Source organism: Erythrolamprus reginae, chromosome 1 (genome assembly GCF_031021105.1).
Source record: "Erythrolamprus reginae isolate rEryReg1 chromosome 1, rEryReg1.hap1, whole genome shotgun sequence".
Lineage (NCBI taxonomy): Eukaryota > Metazoa > Chordata > Lepidosauria > Squamata > Dipsadidae > Erythrolamprus > Erythrolamprus reginae.
Window position 1 is genome coordinate 186,667,348 of NC_091950.1, and position 18,676 is coordinate 186,686,023.

General features: G+C 42.9%; 1 protein-coding gene across 4 annotated transcripts in view; it reads right to left on the reverse strand.

Annotated features, from left to right (window-relative positions):
• TTC21B (tetratricopeptide repeat domain 21B) overlaps positions 1 to 18,676 on the reverse strand; it is a 55,085-nt gene that overhangs the window by 28,241 nt on the left and 8,168 nt on the right. For all 4 annotated transcript variants that reach the window (XR_011557279.1, XR_011557280.1, XM_070731698.1 and 1 more), the window contains 8 exons: positions 17,603 to 17,725; positions 14,809 to 14,966; positions 13,303 to 13,387; positions 10,627 to 10,725; positions 8,974 to 9,166; positions 5,832 to 5,929; positions 3,978 to 4,178; positions 806 to 935 (listed from right to left, as the gene is read on the reverse strand). Coding sequence is in view for 2 of the 4 variants with exons in the window: in XM_070731698.1 (XP_070587799.1) it covers positions 806 to 935; positions 3,978 to 4,178; positions 5,832 to 5,929; positions 8,974 to 9,166; positions 10,627 to 10,725; positions 13,303 to 13,387; positions 14,809 to 14,966; positions 17,603 to 17,725 (1,087 nt within the window). In the remaining 2 variants the exon portion in view is untranslated. The remainder of the gene's footprint in view (positions 1 to 805; positions 936 to 3,977; positions 4,179 to 5,831; positions 5,930 to 8,973; positions 9,167 to 10,626; positions 10,726 to 13,302; positions 13,388 to 14,808; positions 14,967 to 17,602; positions 17,726 to 18,676) is intronic.

The window sequence follows — 18,676 nt, forward strand, 5'->3', positions numbered from 1 at the left end:
ATTTCACTAATGTCTTACTGCAAGGTGAAGAAATTTTATTTTTTACTGTTTCATACTTAATAATGTTGGATACGGTTATCGAATTTTAAATGAGGAGAGAGATACAAGAGCCTCCATTGAATGTTTAGTAAGAAAAGAGGAAAAATATATATGTTTTATGATAAGCATTGTTGTAGTGTTTGTATTTATGCGTTGTTTTATTTTAAGGTGGAGAAAAATAAAAATTTATACCTGAGGAAAAATAAAACCCCATCAATCTTCAAAAGTTATTTTAGAGAAGCATCTGTAAAATAAGCTCCCCCTCACCTCCGACTGTACACAGTATGTTTCTTGGTCCACCTCATCCCGTACTAGCCAATAAAGGAATGACTGATTTTAGACTGGATAACCTGATTAGAAATTCACACATACTCTCAGAGCGAACACTTATGCACGCATCCTAATCTATGAGAAAGTAATGCATGCAATACACACTGAAATGCAAACATTATTTTGTTGTGCAAGAAAATGCCAACCACTCCTGTGACCATTTCTTGTCACAGAGATGGAGAGGATCCTCATCCTTTCCTTGCCTCGTTTCTTCTCTGGGTGATTAAATACTCCAGGTCTACAGCAAAGCCAAATCCATTTTTAGTCTATTTCCAGTTTAAAGGGGTCATTTCTCATTTATATTGAATTTTAGCAACATGTTCCTCAGAAAGTTTGTCTGTGGGTCAATGTAGCTGCACCTTGCCTACTTCTCTGAAGCTGCTCTCTGAAAGTTATAATTTGAAAGAACAAAATGTGTCCTTAAAGAAATGATTACCTGATAAATATTTCACTTTTGCAACCAAGTAGGCAGCTTGTAAAAGACCAGGGACTGTTTTCATCACCGTTTCAAGGACGGATGCGCAAGGCCTCAGAAGTGGTGAAGGAGGCTGCCCTGCACTTGCAGGCTAAAAGTTAACAGAGATTTCATGATTCAACATTACTGTACTCACAACTATACAATAGAGGCAGTTCAACATAACAAACACATTCATTTGAATGAGAAGTAAAAGCCAATGTGCATTTTGCCCTACCTTGTTCTTTGGATCTCTCAGTGCGTAACCTTAGGATTTCTGAGGTTATTTGCTGGTCTCTGCGCTTAGATGTTTTCTTGCAGACATTTCATTACCCAAACTAAGCAACATCATCAGTGGTCATCATGTTACAGTAATACCTCGTCTTACGAACCTAATTGATTCCCGGGGGAGGTTCGTAAGGCAAAAAGTTCGTAAGACGAAACATTGTTTCCCGTAGGAAACAATGTAAAATGAATTAATCCATGCAGGGGGAAAAAACGCAAAAAAACGCCGCTGCCCGGCTGTCACCTTTTGAAACAGCCGGAAGTTCGGCAAAAGTTCGGGTTCGGGTGGCTGCCGAGAAGCCCCGCCGCCCGGCTGTCACCTTCTCAGCGGCCTCCCGAACGCCGAACCCGGAAGTTTGGGTTTGGCGTTCGGGTTCAGGAGGATGCTGAGAAGCCCCTTTTAAAAAGCGACAGCCGGGTTGCGGGGCTTCTCCGCGGCGGCAGCGGGTTCGTAAGATGGAAAACGTTCGTAAGAAGAGGCAAAAAATTTCTGAACCCCGGGTTCGTATCTCGGGTTGTTCGTATGGTGGGGCATTCGTATCATGAGGTACCACTGTACTTAGTTTGAGTAATTAAAATCTGCAAGAGAGCAGCAAGGTCCCCTTATTTCAACCCTTATTTCAACCCTGAGATACAAATATTCTCCTTTATTAATTGGCATTTCTGAATCCATTTGTTGATGACGTCTAACTCCATGTTGGGTACTAAGACAAGAGGACAAAACATGGGCAGATCAGCTTTGCCATCCTGCTTGCCTCCAAAGGAAGCACTCCAAAGAGAGAATCTTCCAAAAACAGCCCAACTCAAAAGGAACTTTAATAAATAAATCTTCAGAAAATAGGTTAGGATTAGGTTACTTGCAAAATAGTTTTTTTTTGGGGGGGGGGGTTACCTTGTTTAATTGGCATCATTTAGGCTACACCAGTTTTCCCTCACCTCGAAATATGTTGAGATTATAGCTCCCAGAGTTACTGGGCAGTAAATTTGCAAACAACGGATCTAAACTTCTGATAAGAACTATAGCAGAATGGTCCCAAAGTTGCTTTTTTCAGGAGGCAATTGGACTTTCTGTTTTTTTCTTTTGAAGATAATCAAGAAGCTTCTTCAGTTCTGACAGGATAGTAAGAAATGGAAGGAGATATATATCCTGCAGGCAGCTGGTCATTTGCATAGTTGTAGAGGGTAGTTGAAGCATTTGGAGGTTTATCTGTGTACTCAGGGTCACCTGAGTTGAGCTCCAGATTCCTATTTTTCTATTCCCACACCATTCAAAGGGTGTTCATCCCAAATTGAATAGCTAAAAATCTGTACAGATTCATAGCAGTGGCGGGCTACCGGGACGGGAGCGCGTGCCCGCTGCAAGATTCGGCTTCAGCGCATGCACTGAAGCTGAATGTCGCGCAAAAATGTGTGTGCAATTTCGGGGGGGGGGTTATTCCATGCATGTGCGGAAGCACAAGGACCCAGAAAATGAGCAGAAGAGCTGCCGGTCACTCTAATGCGACCGACAAAACAAGGTAAGATCTGCCAGTCTGCTGCTGTCCACTCACCTGTGCAGCATGGTGGAGGGGCAAGCCGACAGCTGCTGCTCGCGGCAGAGCGGGCAAGCCGCTTGTGGTGGTGCTGGGGGATGGTGGGATCTCACAGCACAGCGGAGGTTTGTGGCGCGGTGGAAGGGCGAGTGGTTGCTCTGTCGGCTCGCCCCTCCACCGTGCCACAAGCCCCTGCCGTACGGCGAGCCCCCGGCTACCACAAACAATCTGCCTTTCTGCAGTGAGCGGCGGCTCTGTCAGCTCGCCCCTCCATCATGCCACGACCCTCCACCGTGCAGCGAGCCCCCACCATACCACAAGTCCCCGCCACGCCCCGCCACCATGAGTGGCAGTTCTGTCTGCTCACCCCTCCACCGCGCCGCGGCCCTTACCTTGCTCTCGATCTCCTGCAGGTCGATGAGCCATGGTGCGGGAAGCAGGCAGGGCGGCCCTGAGCTCCAGCCGTGTGGCCTGCTCTGTACTCTCCCATGTGCGCTGAGGCATGCCTGCACCACAGGAGAGCCGAGAGCTGGACACAGAGCCGGAGCTTGGGTAGGCCACTGTTGCTGTTGGCCCCAGCTGCCGCTCTAGGCACCACAGTGAAATCTCATACGGACGTCCTTACGGCAGCAAGATTTGGGTATAAACTGCCGATAATCAGTAATTTTTACTGATTATCGGCAGTAAAAACTGCCGATAACCAGTAATTTTTACCGGAATCATGCCAGTTGTGCATGTACGCCACGTGCACGCCCACTGGCGATGGAGCAAGGCTACGTACTTCATTTCCATCAACGGAACAGCGTTCCTGATGTTCCAGTTTGTAGCCCATCCCTGATTCATAGTCACCCAGGTCATGGTTGTCCCAAAGGTGCTTCTTTCAGAATGCAACTGGACTTGTTTATTTTCTATTGAATACGTTTCACTCCTCATCCAAAGACTACAGACTATAGGAACAGGAGCTTACTAAGGTGACCCTGAGGACAAAGATAAATCTCTAAGTGCTTCAAAGACCCTCTGAAAGGATGCAGATGACCAGGTGTCTTTAAGCAATATAAATCCTTCCATTCCCCACTATCCTGTCAGAGCTGAAGAAGCTTCTTGGGTAATATTTTCATGATAACATAATAAAAGTATTAACACTACCTTTTTGCCCAAGCATACTGTAGGTTAGTCCACTATAAATCAGTGTTTACTTTCTACACATGGCAGGCTAAACATTTTAATAATTGTTCTTTCCATCATTATGGAACTTTTGAAAAGAAGGAGTGAAAAACATAAACATTATATATTTGGATTACCGGTACTTGAAAAAGATAAGAATTTTAGTATCTTACCTGATTTGGGCAAAAATTAAGATATTCCTTAATAATTTCTATCAAAAAATCTGGGTTTAATTTTTCAAAATATTCTATACCAAGAGGTAAACTTTGGAGAGAAGAAAAATGGGCATCGAGTACATCATTCAACAAAGTAATAACTTCTTCTTGTCCTTTATTTTTCTTCATAGCCAATATTGCATGTAGATAAGACAGCTCCTACAAGACAATATTTTTTTTTAAAACCACATTAAAATATTTTCTATTCAATCAGGCGTTGGGCACTGATATTGACTCTTGTAGTTAAAAATCTGTGCTAGGGATCCCACCTCTTAAAAGTCAAATTTGCATTCCTTCATATCTATCTCAGTCTTAAATTACTGTAAGTAGATAAAAATTTGAAAGTTCCATTCCAATTATATACATACAGGTAATCTTTGCCTTAGGACCCACAATCAAAGCTAGGGTTTTTGTTGCTAAGCAAGGCAGTTGTTAAGTTAGTTGTGTCCAATTTTACAAGCTTTATTGCCTTGGTTAAGTGCCCAGGTTCGCCTGGTGCACCAGTTGCGGCCCTATTTGGACAGGGAGTCATTGCTCACAGTCGCTCATGCCCTTATCACCTCGAGGTTCCACTACTGCAACGCTCTCTACATGGGGCTACCTTTGAAAAGTGTTCGGAAACTTCAGATCGTACAGAATGCGGCTGCGAGAGCTATCGTGGGGCTTCCTAGATTTGCTCACGTTTCTACAACACTCCGTGGCCTGCACTGGTTTCCGGTCACAGTTCAAACGGTTGGTAATGACCTTTAAAGCCCTTCATGGCATTGGACCAGAATACCTCTGGAACCGCCTTCTACCGCACAAATCCCAGCAGCCGATAAGGTCCCACAGAGTTGGCCTTCTCCGGGTCCCGTCGACCAAACAACGTCGTTTGGCGGGCCCCAGGGGAAGAGCCTTTTCTGTGGCGGCACCGGCCCTCTGGAATCAACTCCCCCCGGAGATTAGAATGGGCCCCCACCCTCCTTGTCTTTCACAAGTTACTCAAGACCCAGCTATATCGCCAGGCATGGGGGAACTAAGACATCTCCCCCAGGCTTTCTCATATTTTATGTTTGGTATGTATGTATTGTATGGTTTTTAAATTGTTGGGGTTTTTTAATGTAATTTTATTATTAGATTTGTTCCATTGTTCCATTGTTTTTATTGTTGTTGTGAGCCGCCCCGAGTCTTCGGAGAGGGGCAGCATACAAATCTAATAAATTGAATTGAATTGAATTGAAGGGGCATGGTGGCCTAGAAGTGCAGACACTTGCCTCACACTTAGAAGATTGAGAGTTCAGTCCTAGGCAGCAGGAAATGTTTCTGTATCAGGGCACAAAGAGAAAATATCTGTTGCAAACTCCACATAGGTGTCAGGAAGGGCATCCGGGCAATAAATGCTCAACTCCATTTAGTTAAACTGACACTACCCGAAACCAAGTGATTATAGGGTTGTAAAAAGAAAAAAAAATGCCATGGTTAAGTGAATCTCTGCAGTTTATTTATTTTATTTATTTATTTATTGGATTTGTATGCCGCCCCTCTCCGAAGACTTGGAGACTAGTTGTTAAGTGACTAGTTGTTAAGTGAATCATAGTCCTTAAGTGAATCTGGCTTCCCCCATTGACTTAGCTTGTTGGAAACTGAGTGCAACCTGCTGCAACCATAATAAATATTTGCCAATTGCCAAGCATCCAAATTTTGATCGCATGATCCTCTGGCATGAAATCCAAGAGCTGGACATTGTAAGAACATGAAGACAGAACCTCATATCTGCATTAAGAACATGGATTGGTATCAAATTGTTTTTGGACAATGTTACTTTCCACTTACTGCCGATATTCCAATAGACTGCTGAATTTCTTTTAGGAACTCCAACTGTTGCTCTACGTCATCTAACTTCCCTTCCATTAACTGGCATCGGATAATTCCTGCAATGCAAAGATATATTTCTTCAGCTTTATTCTACGAAATGTCTTCAAGGCACAGATCAAATGTCATCGATCACAAAAGGCATCAATAAATCTTTGCTATCAAGAACTGCAGGTTAGCACGGCCTAGACCTGAAGTCTGCGATGGGAAGAACATCACCTCTATTGCCAACCACATTGGGCTCTTTTGGCAGTGGGGGAGAAATGGTCGTTCTTGGCAAAGATCTGTATTTGAATCTGCAATAGTCAAATTCAGCCAAAGATAACCTGAAGGGCTCGCTGCCTTGGAAGAGTGAGGAAAATCCTCAGGGACAACTCACACCCTGGTCAGCACTTCTTTATTCTCCAGCCACCGGGGAGGAGGTATAGAAGCCTAGGCAGCCACACAAACAGGCTGAAGAACAATTGTTATCCGTGGGCTGTCAGGACAACAACATAGTACGATTGACTTCCGGGGCCAGCGCAATGTGCACTTAGTTCACATGGAGCAGTAGGATTGTGTGTTTTGTTAGTAGGATTCACTGGGTGAAGGATTTTTTTTTCGTCTTTCACTGAGAGTTGTATTGGGTTGGGGGAGGTGTGCACAAAGGGAGGCTCAGCTAATGTCATTGTACACACGTTGTACTCTGACAACAAAGGTTTGAATTGAATTGAACTGAAAATGTAATAGTGATTCAAGAACAAACTGGGAAAGATAATTATAAATACTTTATCATCATTGTATGTACACTGCTCAAAAAAATAAAGGGAACAATTAAACAACACAATATAACTCCAAGTAAATCAAACTTCTGAGAAATCAAACTGTCCACTTAGGAAGCAACACTGATTGACAATCAATTTCACATGCTGTTGTGCACATTCAACTTTGCAAAGAACAAAGTATTCAATGACAATATTTCATTCATTTAGATCTAGGATAGTGATGGCGAACCTATGACACGCGTGTCAGCACTGACACGCGTAGCCATTTTTGGTGACACGCGGCTGCTCCCGAATCTCCCCTCCACTCTGCTGCTGAGCGTCTGGCGGTGGCAAGGAAGAAAGCCAGGGGGCGGGGAGGAAAGCACCCTATGGCAGAGCAGCAGCAGTTCCTCTCCCTGAAGGCAAGAAATTGGCCAATTGCAGGCCCGCTTTCTTCCCCGCCCCCTGGCTTTCCTCCTCCTCTTCCTCCAGACGCTCAGCTGCAGACCGTCTTGGTCCCTCCAGTGCCGCTTTTTTGCTTCTTCGCGCGGCCGAAACGTGGGGCGGAGTAGGCGGCGGCTGCTTCAGGCCCGCCCCCGAGCTGAGCTTCCTTTGGCTTCCTTCGAGGTAAAACTGCAAAGCTCACCTGCTGCCTCGAAGGAAGCCAAAGGAAACTCAGCTCAATGAGGATCGGCTGTTGGTCTCTTCAAGCTGCTGCCGCCCACTGCGGAGATCCCTTCGCCCGAACAGAGGCGGCGGCGGCGGGTTCAAGGGACCAACAGCCGGTCCTTTTTGGGGCTGCGTTGTTGCAGCGTCTGAGGCCGCCGCCTCCAGGCGAAGGGATCTCCGCAGTGGGCGACAGCGGCAGGTTTAAGGGACCAACAGCCGGTCCTTTTCGGGGCTGCGTTGTTGCAGCCTCCGAGGCCGCCCACCGAGGAGATCCCTTCGCCTGGAGGCGGAGGCAGCGGCGGCCTCAGACACTGCAACAACGCAGCCTCGAAAAGGACCGGCTGTTGGTCCTTTGAACCCCCCCCCCCCCCCGCCGCCTCTGTTCAGGTGCCGCCGCCCCCCCCCCCGCCCAGGAAAGAGTTGCACATTTGAAAAGCGTGCTGCTTTCCCGTAAAGCCGGCTTTCTTGGCTGGCACAGGGCTTTCCCGGGCAGCTGGCTTGAGCCTTGTGCCGGTTAGCAAAGCCGTCTGCCCGCCGGAGACGTGGAGAGAAAGAAGGGAAAAAGAGGGAGGGAAAGAGGAGAGGAAAGAAGGAGGGAAGGGAGAGAAAAGTGAACGAGAGGGAGAGAGAAAGGGAGGAAGAGGGGAAGGAAGGAAGAGATAAAGGAGAAGAGGAAGAGGAAAAATGAGAGGAGGAGGAAGAGGAGGAAAAGGAGAGGAAGAGGAGGAGGAAAAGGAGAGGAGGAGGAAGAGAAGGAGGAGGAGGAAGAGAAGGAGGAGGAGAAAGAAAAGGAGAAGAGGAAGAGGAAAAATGAAAGGAGGAGGAAGAGGAGAAAGGAGAGAAGGAGGAGGAGAAAGAAAAGCAGGAGGGGAAGAGTAGGAGAAAAAGGAGAGGAGGAGGAAGAGGAGGAGAAAAAGGAGAGGAGGAGGAAGAGAAGGAGGAGGAGAAAGAAAAGGAGAAGAGGAAGAGGAAAAATGAGAGGAAGAGGAGGAGGAGAAAGAAAAGCAGGAGAGGAAGAGTAGGAGAAGAGTAGGAGAGAGGGAGAGGGAGGGGAAGAGGGGAAGGAAGGAAGAGAGAAAGATAAAAAAGTGGAAGGAAGTGAGAAGGAAAGAAAGGAAGAGAGAGCGGGAGAGAGAGAGAGCAAGAAAGAAAGAGTGAGAGATGAGAGAGGAAGGAAGAGAGTGTGAGAGAGTGAGAGTGTTTTTTTCTCAAGGTGACACACCACCTGAGTTATGCTCGGTTTTTTGGCGAATTTTGACACACCAAGCTCAAAAGGTTGCCCATCACTGATCTAGGATGTGTTATTTGAGTGTTCCCTTTATTTTTTTGAGCAGTATACACAGTATACCCATAGAACGAAATTGACATGACACCTAAAGACCAGTCCCAATACACATAACAAACATGCCCCACCCACCCACAAATTCCCCATCCTGAACCACCCAAACATCTACAAAACTGACCAACAGATCAGCTTAATTCTTTCTCTCTCTCCTCCTCCTCTTCCCCATCCCTCCCTTCCCTTCTTCTCTTTCTCTCTCCCTCCCCCTTCTTTCCCCCTTGCTCCTTTCCTTCCTCTCTCCCTCTCTTCCTCTCTCTCTGTACCTTTCCTCTTCCCTCCTCTCTCCCTTTCCTCTTCTCCCTCCCTCCCCTCCTCTCTCACCCTCCCTCCCTTTATCAATAATTCAAACCTGTTAGTGCAGGAACACTTGTCTCATCCAGAGCCATAGCAGTTTTGTAGCATTTCAGAGCTTCCTTTATTTTTCCTTGAAAAAGCATCTGGTAGCCCAGCTCTGTAGCGATGTCTGCATTCTGAGGAGCTAAGCTGAAAGCTTTGTCCACTAACATCTGGGTCAGCTGCAGGATGTGTGGGTTGCGGCCACACTAGAGATAAAACAAACATCCCCCCCCAAAAAAAAGATAACTGTGAATGTTTTTAGTTTTGAAAAACTATCAGACATAATCACAATATTAATTAAAAATGACAACCTTTACATCACATAATTTAACTGTATCCATCATCACATGCATCTATGGTCCAATCGAAGAAACTCTCTGCAAGAGAACTGTCCAAAATTTTACTACATCCTTTTACTAATCCCTATTCTAAGAATAACATTTCAGGGGGAAAATGGTTCTGGTATGCTTATTTAGGCCATGTCCTTTGCTAGCAAGCAGCCTGTTAAGATATTCATGAACTGGGAGAGCCATGTTAACAAGGTTAGCCAATGAATAGGCATAGGTAGTGAGTCAGCCAATGGGAGATAACCACTTCTGAGTCTGTGCAGAGAATTGAAACTGTGAAGCTTAAGGCTGGGTGTGGCTCCAGTCCTCTCTGTTCTCAACCCACTCAGTATCCTTCTACTCTGAACTCTGCTGAAATGAAACTAACTATTCTCTGCTGTCTTTAACTGCTTGAAGAAGAACTCTACTAATGGTACTGTAAATTCCCCTGTTATTATGTTTATAAAGAAGTTATTGAATCAGTCATCTGTGTGCTTCTGGTTTTGAATTTTTGCAACAAACTTTAATACAGCTCCCAACAAATTTATCCTAAAAAAATGTATTCCTTGACAGAGCAAGACTGCCTAATGTATAAAGTCATATTTATATCCGGTGCCTTAGTCAATGTGACTGCAAATTGGATTTTCCAATTCTGCGATCAATACTAGGCAACTAAACTCCAGAATCAAAGGCCAGTAAAAGCATCCATGAAGTTCACAAATACGGTAGCTCTGCCCTAAACATCTCCATCTTTGATTGCTGTCCACTTTGGGCAAATGTTTTCAAACCTCCATTCTTTCAACACCACTGCATGACTCACATTTTGCTAAGAATCAATTGTAAGTGAGTCTCTGGCTACAGAGAACTAACCAACAAAATTAAGAGAAGAATGGAAGTGACTATAGGAAGTGATATAAGAGACACAAGTCACACAAGAGGAAGAAAACTGTTTCCTGTTCTTCAGGGTTGCAATAATGAAATGATAGAAATGCCGAACAAATGTTACAAGCTATCCCTTAATTTTACATGCCGAATGTTTTTCCAATTGCAGCAATTTAGCACTTCATGAAGTGTACCTGGGCTTTAACTCCAGTAGTCCTCAACTTACAACTGGTTGCTGGCAGTGGTTAATAAATGAACGGTTGTAACTCAAGAATTACCTACAATAATTAGTCTTTGCCTTATCTTCAAATGGCATGACCAAGACATAAATTAGTGTTTCCTATGAAAGACAAAGTTAGTATTATGTACCAAGAGAGATTACCTACTTATATAAGAGAGTCAATGAATCAGTCATTACTGGCAATTTTATATATATATATAAAATCTTTTCTACTTACCGTTCTGCTAAAAACCAAGGCTATCTTACAGAAAAGCAGAGGATTCTGTGGTTCTAATTGATCTAAAGTACTAATTAGATCTTTCAGTCTGGAGGAAGCCTAGGAAAAACAAAATATACCAGTAGATAGTCCTCAATTTATGACCACAATTGAGCCTAAAATTTCTGCTGATAAGTGAAGCATTTGTGAAGTGAGTTTTGTCCCATCTTACGACTTTTTTTTGCCACAGTCATTAAGTGAATCACTGCAGTGGATTAATTAAAAAATATTGAAAAATATTAGAGTTAAACCTAAGAATCCCAATCCCACTATTACAGCTCCCCCATTCCTAACAAGCATATTTTGGTTTAAATCTTAATGGAAATTGAGGAAATACTTAGTAACATTGCTTAAGTTTCACCTCAAAAACAAAGTTGATTCACTCAAAATGCTCATACAATTGTTCTGTTTTATTTTAATTTGATTTAGCATCTTGAATGAATCCAACAGCCAACAGTTTCACTGATTTTTTTCCTTCATTTTAATGACCCTGTAATCCCTTGCATTTGGGTGGAGTCAGGGCAGCTGAATGGAGGTAAGTGTTTCCTGGCTGGATGCCCTTCCTATCGCCAATGCAGAATTCACAGCAGATATATTCTCATTGTGCCCAGAGAGCGAAATATCTGCTTCTACCAAGTATCGAACTCCTGATCACGAGGTGTGAGCTCCACCTCTAGGCCCCTACATCACTCAACAGTTTCACTGATAGCCTTCATTAAACACTTTCTGCAATGTGTAAAATCAATGTATCTTTGGATCAATCTAGAGCAGACTTTGGAAATTGTTTGTTATGGTATCAATCACAGGCTAAGGAGCCTATTGACAAAAATACTATAGAGCAATGATGGCAAACCTACGGCACGTATGCCACAAGTGGCACACAGAGCCATATCTGAGGGCACATGAGGTGTTGCCCTATGTCAGCTCCAGTGTGTATGTGCATGCTGGCCACGTCATTTTTGGCCTTCAGGAGGGCAGGGATGAAGCTGTTTTTGCCCTCCCAGGCTTTAGGAAGGCCTCTGGAGCATGTGGATGGCAAAAAACGGACACAACAGGCCTACTGGAAGTTCAGAAATGAAGTTCCATTACGACCATTTTTCACCACTAGGAAGGGCAAAAACGGGCCTACTGGAGATCTGGAGGCTTCAATGAAGCCTAACATATGCGAGGGGGGGGGGGAAGGTTGTGTGCGTATTTATGGGGGGAGAGCATTGCATTATGGGTGGGGGTGCACGGGTGCACCCTTTTCTCACTCGAGCAAAAAAAAGGATCGTTATCATTACCATAGAGCATCGGGGATTAGCGGGGGAGACTGTTTATTTTGCATCCAGTGGCTACCTCCCCCAAGCAAAACACACCTTACTGGCAGCTCAAATTCTTCTTGCAGCTTCTTGTCCCATGCCTGGATCTGTTCTATCCTGGTCTATCAGCAAATGAGATTTTGGACTGTATGCATTGGAAAGGTGATCTCTTGTTCTACTAATGGCTGTTGGTTAATATGATACTAGTTGTTTAACTCTGCTATTCTGTTCACATTTACTATACACTTGTTCTGTCCTTTTTGTCCCGGACTAAAAAATGTTGATTGATTTTAGCTATTGTCTAATCTATATATAAAGTGAAAATAATTGCACATGGGGGGGCCTGGGGGGGGGGGGTTTTCTGAGCAAAATAAATAAATAAACATTCTTTTTTTCATTTCATTTTTCATTTGTTTATGACAGTGTTTCGCAATCTTGGCAACTTGAAGATATCTGGACTTCAACTCCCAGAATTCCCCAGCCAGCATTCGCTGGCTGGGGAATTCTGGGAGTTGAAGTCCAAATATCTTCAAGTTGCCAAGGTTGGGAAACACTGGTTTATGATCAGGAATGTTCATATTACTATACCAATGCAAAAAGTATTCAAAAAATTTGGAACTTGCAGTCTAATCGATATATAAAGTGAAAATAATTGCTCACAACTGGGGGGGTGACTTTTCTGAGCAAAATAAATAAATAAACATAATTTTTTTCATTTCATTTTTCATTTCTTTATTATCAGATATGTTCAAATTAGTATACCAATGCAAAAAGTACTGTATTCAAAAACAATTACAGCAGCTAAAATCAACCTTTTTTAGTCCTGGGCCAAAAGGACCTGGGAACAGAACAAGTGTAGTCATTGCGCCCAGCAAAAACCAAAAAAAACCCCCAACAACCCCCCCTCCCCCATTAGAAAGAACCCCTCAAATGAGACAAAGTCTTGTAATTTCCTGTAAATTTTTTACAGGGTCTCAAACTTCGTTTCGGGTCCAAGCAGCCCCGAACAGAACAGCAGGGTTAAATTAGGTCCATTCTTTTACTGCATGTAATTCTAAAATACCTGTGTCAGGTATTTCCTGTGTCAGGGCTGTAATTCTCAAAAGACATTTTACACCTGAAATTTTCCATCTGTTAACCTTGAGAGTTAAATTCAATGGAACTTACTTCTATATATACACGAACAGGATCGCATTATTAAAACCATTGTCATCATTACTATCATTAGCAATTAGAAAACACATTATTTTACATGGAGGAAAATCCTGAGTAATTATTTCCTATGTCTCTCTATAAAATGCACCCAACAATATGGAATTTAAAATTGAAGACTCACCTCAGGTATGTTTCCTTCCCTGCACAAATAGTGAACAGTCTCCATTTTTAAGGCATCTAGGTTGTGAGCATCTTTCTGCAACAACCTAAAGGAAAATTTAAAAACACACACACCAAAAATACACAATATATATTTTAGGTGTTTTCAAGGAAAATTGGTGAACTACAGGACACAGAAGCTACAAACAGAATGGCCATGTCGGCGTTCCAGTAACGCACCCATAGACAGCAGAATTCTGAGGCAGGCAACAACAATTTATTGGGTACATCGTATTGGCACAACTGATGAAAGCCGACTCTGAAAGTTCCTGTGGTTTTCCATGCAATTAAAAGGTAAATATTTCCACTTTCCCCAAGTCACTGGTTATGTTGTCTAATCCAATTGCTGGCTGGTTACTTGGTTACTTCACTCTTCTTCTGGCCAGACACCTGTGAGAATGTCCTTGGTTCCCACAGGAAAACTTTATTGTTTTGCCTAAATAACCCCATTTAACTATTTCCACCCTCCCACTATTACGTGGCAACCCTGAAGTCTCCAAGATGGCCACAGTCACGTTCATTTCAGGTTGACAGGCTAATAATAGCTGAGCTCCATTTGGAGGACTTTCCCGCCTCTATTTTAGGACAAACCTTAGGGGTATTCGTCTCTGGGACACTAATAATAATTAATTGCTTCCTGGACAAATGTCAGATTAATTGCAAATTGTATGTGCTTATGACATCCTCTTGAAAATGTATTGCATTGCCAGGCATCTTTATGTCCTCCTCATCTCCAGCTTTCAAGGCAACTTAGAGAAATGGAAACAAAGCTAAACTTGGGCAGCACATTTATTAAAACTGGAACATTACAATACAAAAAAGATTTGCATGGTCCCTGCACTAGGCTGGGCACACAAAGCTACATTACTTTACTAGAGCAGTAAATTGCCCATTCGTGTTTAGTTCTCATATCATTCTTTACCCTCGTTATATAACATTTCAAACCAAAAAAAAGTGGGAACAACTGATATAGGTTGTTTACCTCCACTGTGTGGGCGCACGCACACATACACAGAGAGGGGGGGGGGAAGAGAAGATGCTTCAGCCAGGATAGAAAATGTTCTCAGCCTTCACATATTCGGTTACCCACCATCAATCATGTACAATCCGATAATACCGAAGCAATGACTGTAAAAATGAGTTTCACGGAGTTTCATAGCTACTGACTAGCTAGATCAAGATTGGGAAATAAATAAGGGGAAAAGCTGTATTATTCTTTTTTTTTTTTAGAACTTTTCCCACTAGTATCTTAGGCTGTTGTCATAGCATGATTCAGCCATTGTTAATGAGATATAAAATTTATCTCCCTTACCATCATTTTGGTACTAAAAGGTTGAACGACTCTACAATATGATTTTAGTCACGGGGAGAAATCACCTTTGATCATTTTGCCTTCTGCAAAAGCACTGCAGCTGAGGTAATACAGCATTTTTAATGGATCAAGACAAGAATAATTAAGTTGACTCACCTCTGGGCAGTCTCAACTGACTGCTCCCAATCCTGCAAAGCCAGCTGTAGCTTCATCTTTTTTATAAATGCCGGAAGGAAGCGTGGGAAATTTGCAATTATTTGATTCACAGTTTCCAAAGCTTCTGAATAATTATGACGCACTTCAAAATATTGGGCCTAGTGAACAATCAAATGATCACCTGGTCACTTTTGTCCTGCCTTTTTAAAAAGACCTTCTAACTAGGAAAAAGGGTTTTTCTGACACAATTCCCTGGCTGGTGCACACTGGTGGAAAAGCTGTCTGTTGTAACTGCTTGTCTAGAACCTGTTTCCCCATATAAAGATTTTGAAAGGTATATTAGGTAGTCCTTGATTTACAAATGGCTGCTATTTGAAGTTATGTCAGATTTCCTTGGTGGTATTTATTTATTTATTTATTTATTCATTCATTCATTCATTCATTCATTCATTCATTCATTCATTTATTAGATTTGTATGCCGTCCCTCTCCATAGACTCGGGACGGCTCACAACAATAATAAAAACAATGTACAACAAATCTAATATTCCAAAGTTATAACAGGCCACCCCTCGGACTGTGCATGTCAGACACTCAGCAACTGCATTTACAGCTGTTTGTCACATCCAGGGGTGGGCAACAGGCAGGACAAGGTAGAACGCAGTTCCACCAGCGGAAATGAAGCTGCATGCCCAGCTCCAGCTGACCAGCGGCAGTCACTTCCAGGATTACCAGTCTCAGATGAGCTCTCTTTTTTTCCCCCGCTGCTGCTGCTGCGTCTGCACTCCTTGCTTTTTTCCTCTTTCCTCCTTCATGACCTCTGATGAGCTTCCCTCTCTCCTGCCCAGCTTCCCTCCAGCCTCACACGGCCACCTCCCGGGGCCAGGAAGGAGGAAAGAGGAAAAAAGTTACGAGCGAGCAGAAGCAGCAGCAGCAGGGGGAAAAAAGGAGAGCTGAGCCGAGCAGCGCCAAAGCGGTCTGGGCTGCGGTATTTTTCCCCTTGCAAAGCTCTCACTCCATCTACAGCTGAGATGAAAAGGCATTGTGCGGCAATAATAACATGTAACTCTCCCTCGGCTTTCCGATATTTTTTTTTTAAAAAACCCACCCTCCTCTACCTCCTCAGAAAGTGGTAGGAGACCAGCAACAGCAGGAGTTGCAAGGGGCTTTTTCCTTCCCCCTTTTCTCAACAGCTGATCAGCACCCATTCGGCTAGCTACCCAGCCTGATGCAGGGGGTGACCTAGGAAGGAGAACAGGGCAAATTGTCACCCCAGCGAGCGACACTGGTGAGGTTGTAAATTGGGGACTTAATTCACTTGAATGATGATGATCCTTCAAGCCACTCCCACTGGCCACATGGCTCGCAAGCCACTCCTACCCAGTCACATGACCATTAAGCCACACCCACAGTGTCACAGTAAAAAATTTGGCAGCCCATTACTGGCCACATCCCATTGCATTTTATGACAGTTTTGCTGAAAACCAGTATTTATTTCTGGTTTTCAGAAAAACTGACCCACAGTGACTACAATGCTTAATGACCACAAAGCATGATAGCTCACATGGTTAGGACACTGGGTTGGGGTTAGCAAGTCCATGTTTGAAACCCAAATGGTGCTGTGTGGAGGAGTGAGCTCCTGTCACTCACTCCAGCTCCTTGACGGTGACATGAAAGAAGCTCCCACAGGAGTTCCCTGGGCAACAGTGATGTCACTGGCTAATTCTTTCAACCCAGAAGTGCCTTCAACAATGCCTTCAATGCAAACGGAATGGGGTGGGGGCGGGCAGTGTTTGCTCAACAACTGTCACAAAAAGTTATAAAGTCAGGCCTTCCTACAATCATCACAACTTATGACCATGATAGGCAGGTTCCATTATGGTCACAAGTCAAAGGACTTTTTATATGAACTTAAAGGGTATCTTCCACTGAAGGTCATCAGTTTTAATGCTGTTGTATAAAATAAAGCTTTGTGACAAAACAGCAATAGTCCTACAAGATGCTAAGTACAATGTGGCTTCTTTGGTCTCCATTTAGCATGTTACATTAATCTAGTCCATTGCTGTTTGTTCAATAACTATGTTTAAACAACCTATGCTTATATAATGCCAGAACCAATGAGTTTATACCCAGGATTATAATGATTTGGAAAGCAAAACCTTTCAAAGCAGTGAATATGCAAAATGCAAGTTTCTAAATGGAATTTAAAAAAAAATTGCAGCAAAGTGATTGTAGACCTACTGATTCGAAATGCAATTTGTAGCAATATCTTTAAAACAGAATACATTTGGCCAAACACAATATTTTAAAAAAATCTACGAAGCTTCTTTTTATGGAGAAACAAAAACCCCCCTCTATTTCTTTTCTACAGTTACAAACAGTAAATCCTTTGCAACGTCTATTTGATTCCCAGACTTTATGTACATTGCTCTTCAATTGCTTCAGTTCTTAAGTGTGGAATTGACTCCAAATGCACCCTTTTGCTTTTCATTAAAGTATGTGTCAGAGCAAATACAAATAATTGATGATACGATCGCTAAAGGACTTGATCCTGTAATTGTAGAACGAATATTGATTTCAATTCTTAGGACCCATATTCACATCACACAAAATAAGAAATGAAGAGGAGAGAGGGAGGGAGAGAGAATAAATAGCATCCTGAATGCAAAATAAGGTTGCTTTGATCTGCTCCTTCATCCTGGATGGCAACTACATTCATTTGTGCTGGATCAGTCTGCATCAGCTGCAATGTTTGTTACTAATTACATGCATTTTAAAGCTTTTTATACACTTACTTTACCCATCAGGCCAAAAATATCATTCCCACTTTGGAGCCCTTCATCAAAACATCTTCCAGCTTTTTTGATACTTGCTTCTTTCCCACTAGTCACATCAAGCCATCCTTTTAGAATCCACCCCTGGAAGAACAAAGCAAAACATTAAATGAAGCAACACCCTGCTACTGTTACTGGATAAACAAATAAAGATGTACTTAACATAAGCACAATCCTTTGTGTATGCCGCCCCGAGTCTACGGAGAGGGGCGGCATACAAATCTAATAAATAATAATAATAATAATAATAATAATAATAATAATAATAATAATAATAATTTATGCAATGTAGAAGAGTGATCTATGTTTTGGGGTGTTCATGCCTGCTGTTACAGCAATAACACTTAGACTTATATATCACTTCATAGTGTTTCAACAGCCCTCTCTAAGCAGTTTACAATGTCAGCATATTGCCCCCCAACAATCTGGTTCTTCATTTTACCAACCTCAATGGAATGGAAGGCTGAGTCAACCTTGAGCCAGTCAGGATCCAACTCCTGGCTGTAGGCAGAGTCAGCCTGCAATACTGTATTCTAACTACTGAGCCACCATGGCTCATAGCATGGGATTTAGTACTTAAAGTGTTATGATGTTCCCTATTTATCCATCCCCATTAAGGGGCCTACTCCAGGTAGGTAGAAAGACAACTTTGAGCACTCTACACCACTGGCACACTGATGAACTGCTCTAAAAGCTACAGTGAAAGTCTAAAAGGACCAAAATCATGAGACCACAAAGATATTACAATGACAATCCAAAGATGTTAAACACTCTTTCCACTAACAAGCAATCCATCTTTAGCCCATCCAAACACTTGGGCAGGAAGAAGAAATGTGAGGTTTAAATCTCAAAATGGATATAAATAAATATAAGACTTTGAAGGTTTATGGTCAACACTGGCAAATTTTTTGTTCTCATTGTGGCCTTCCTAGTAGCTGTAATAAAACTAGCTTATTAAACAGCTGCATTCTTGAATCTCACCCTTGGAGTCTAAGTCATAGTCCAGATGAAGCCTGGAATCTTTTCAAAAGCACA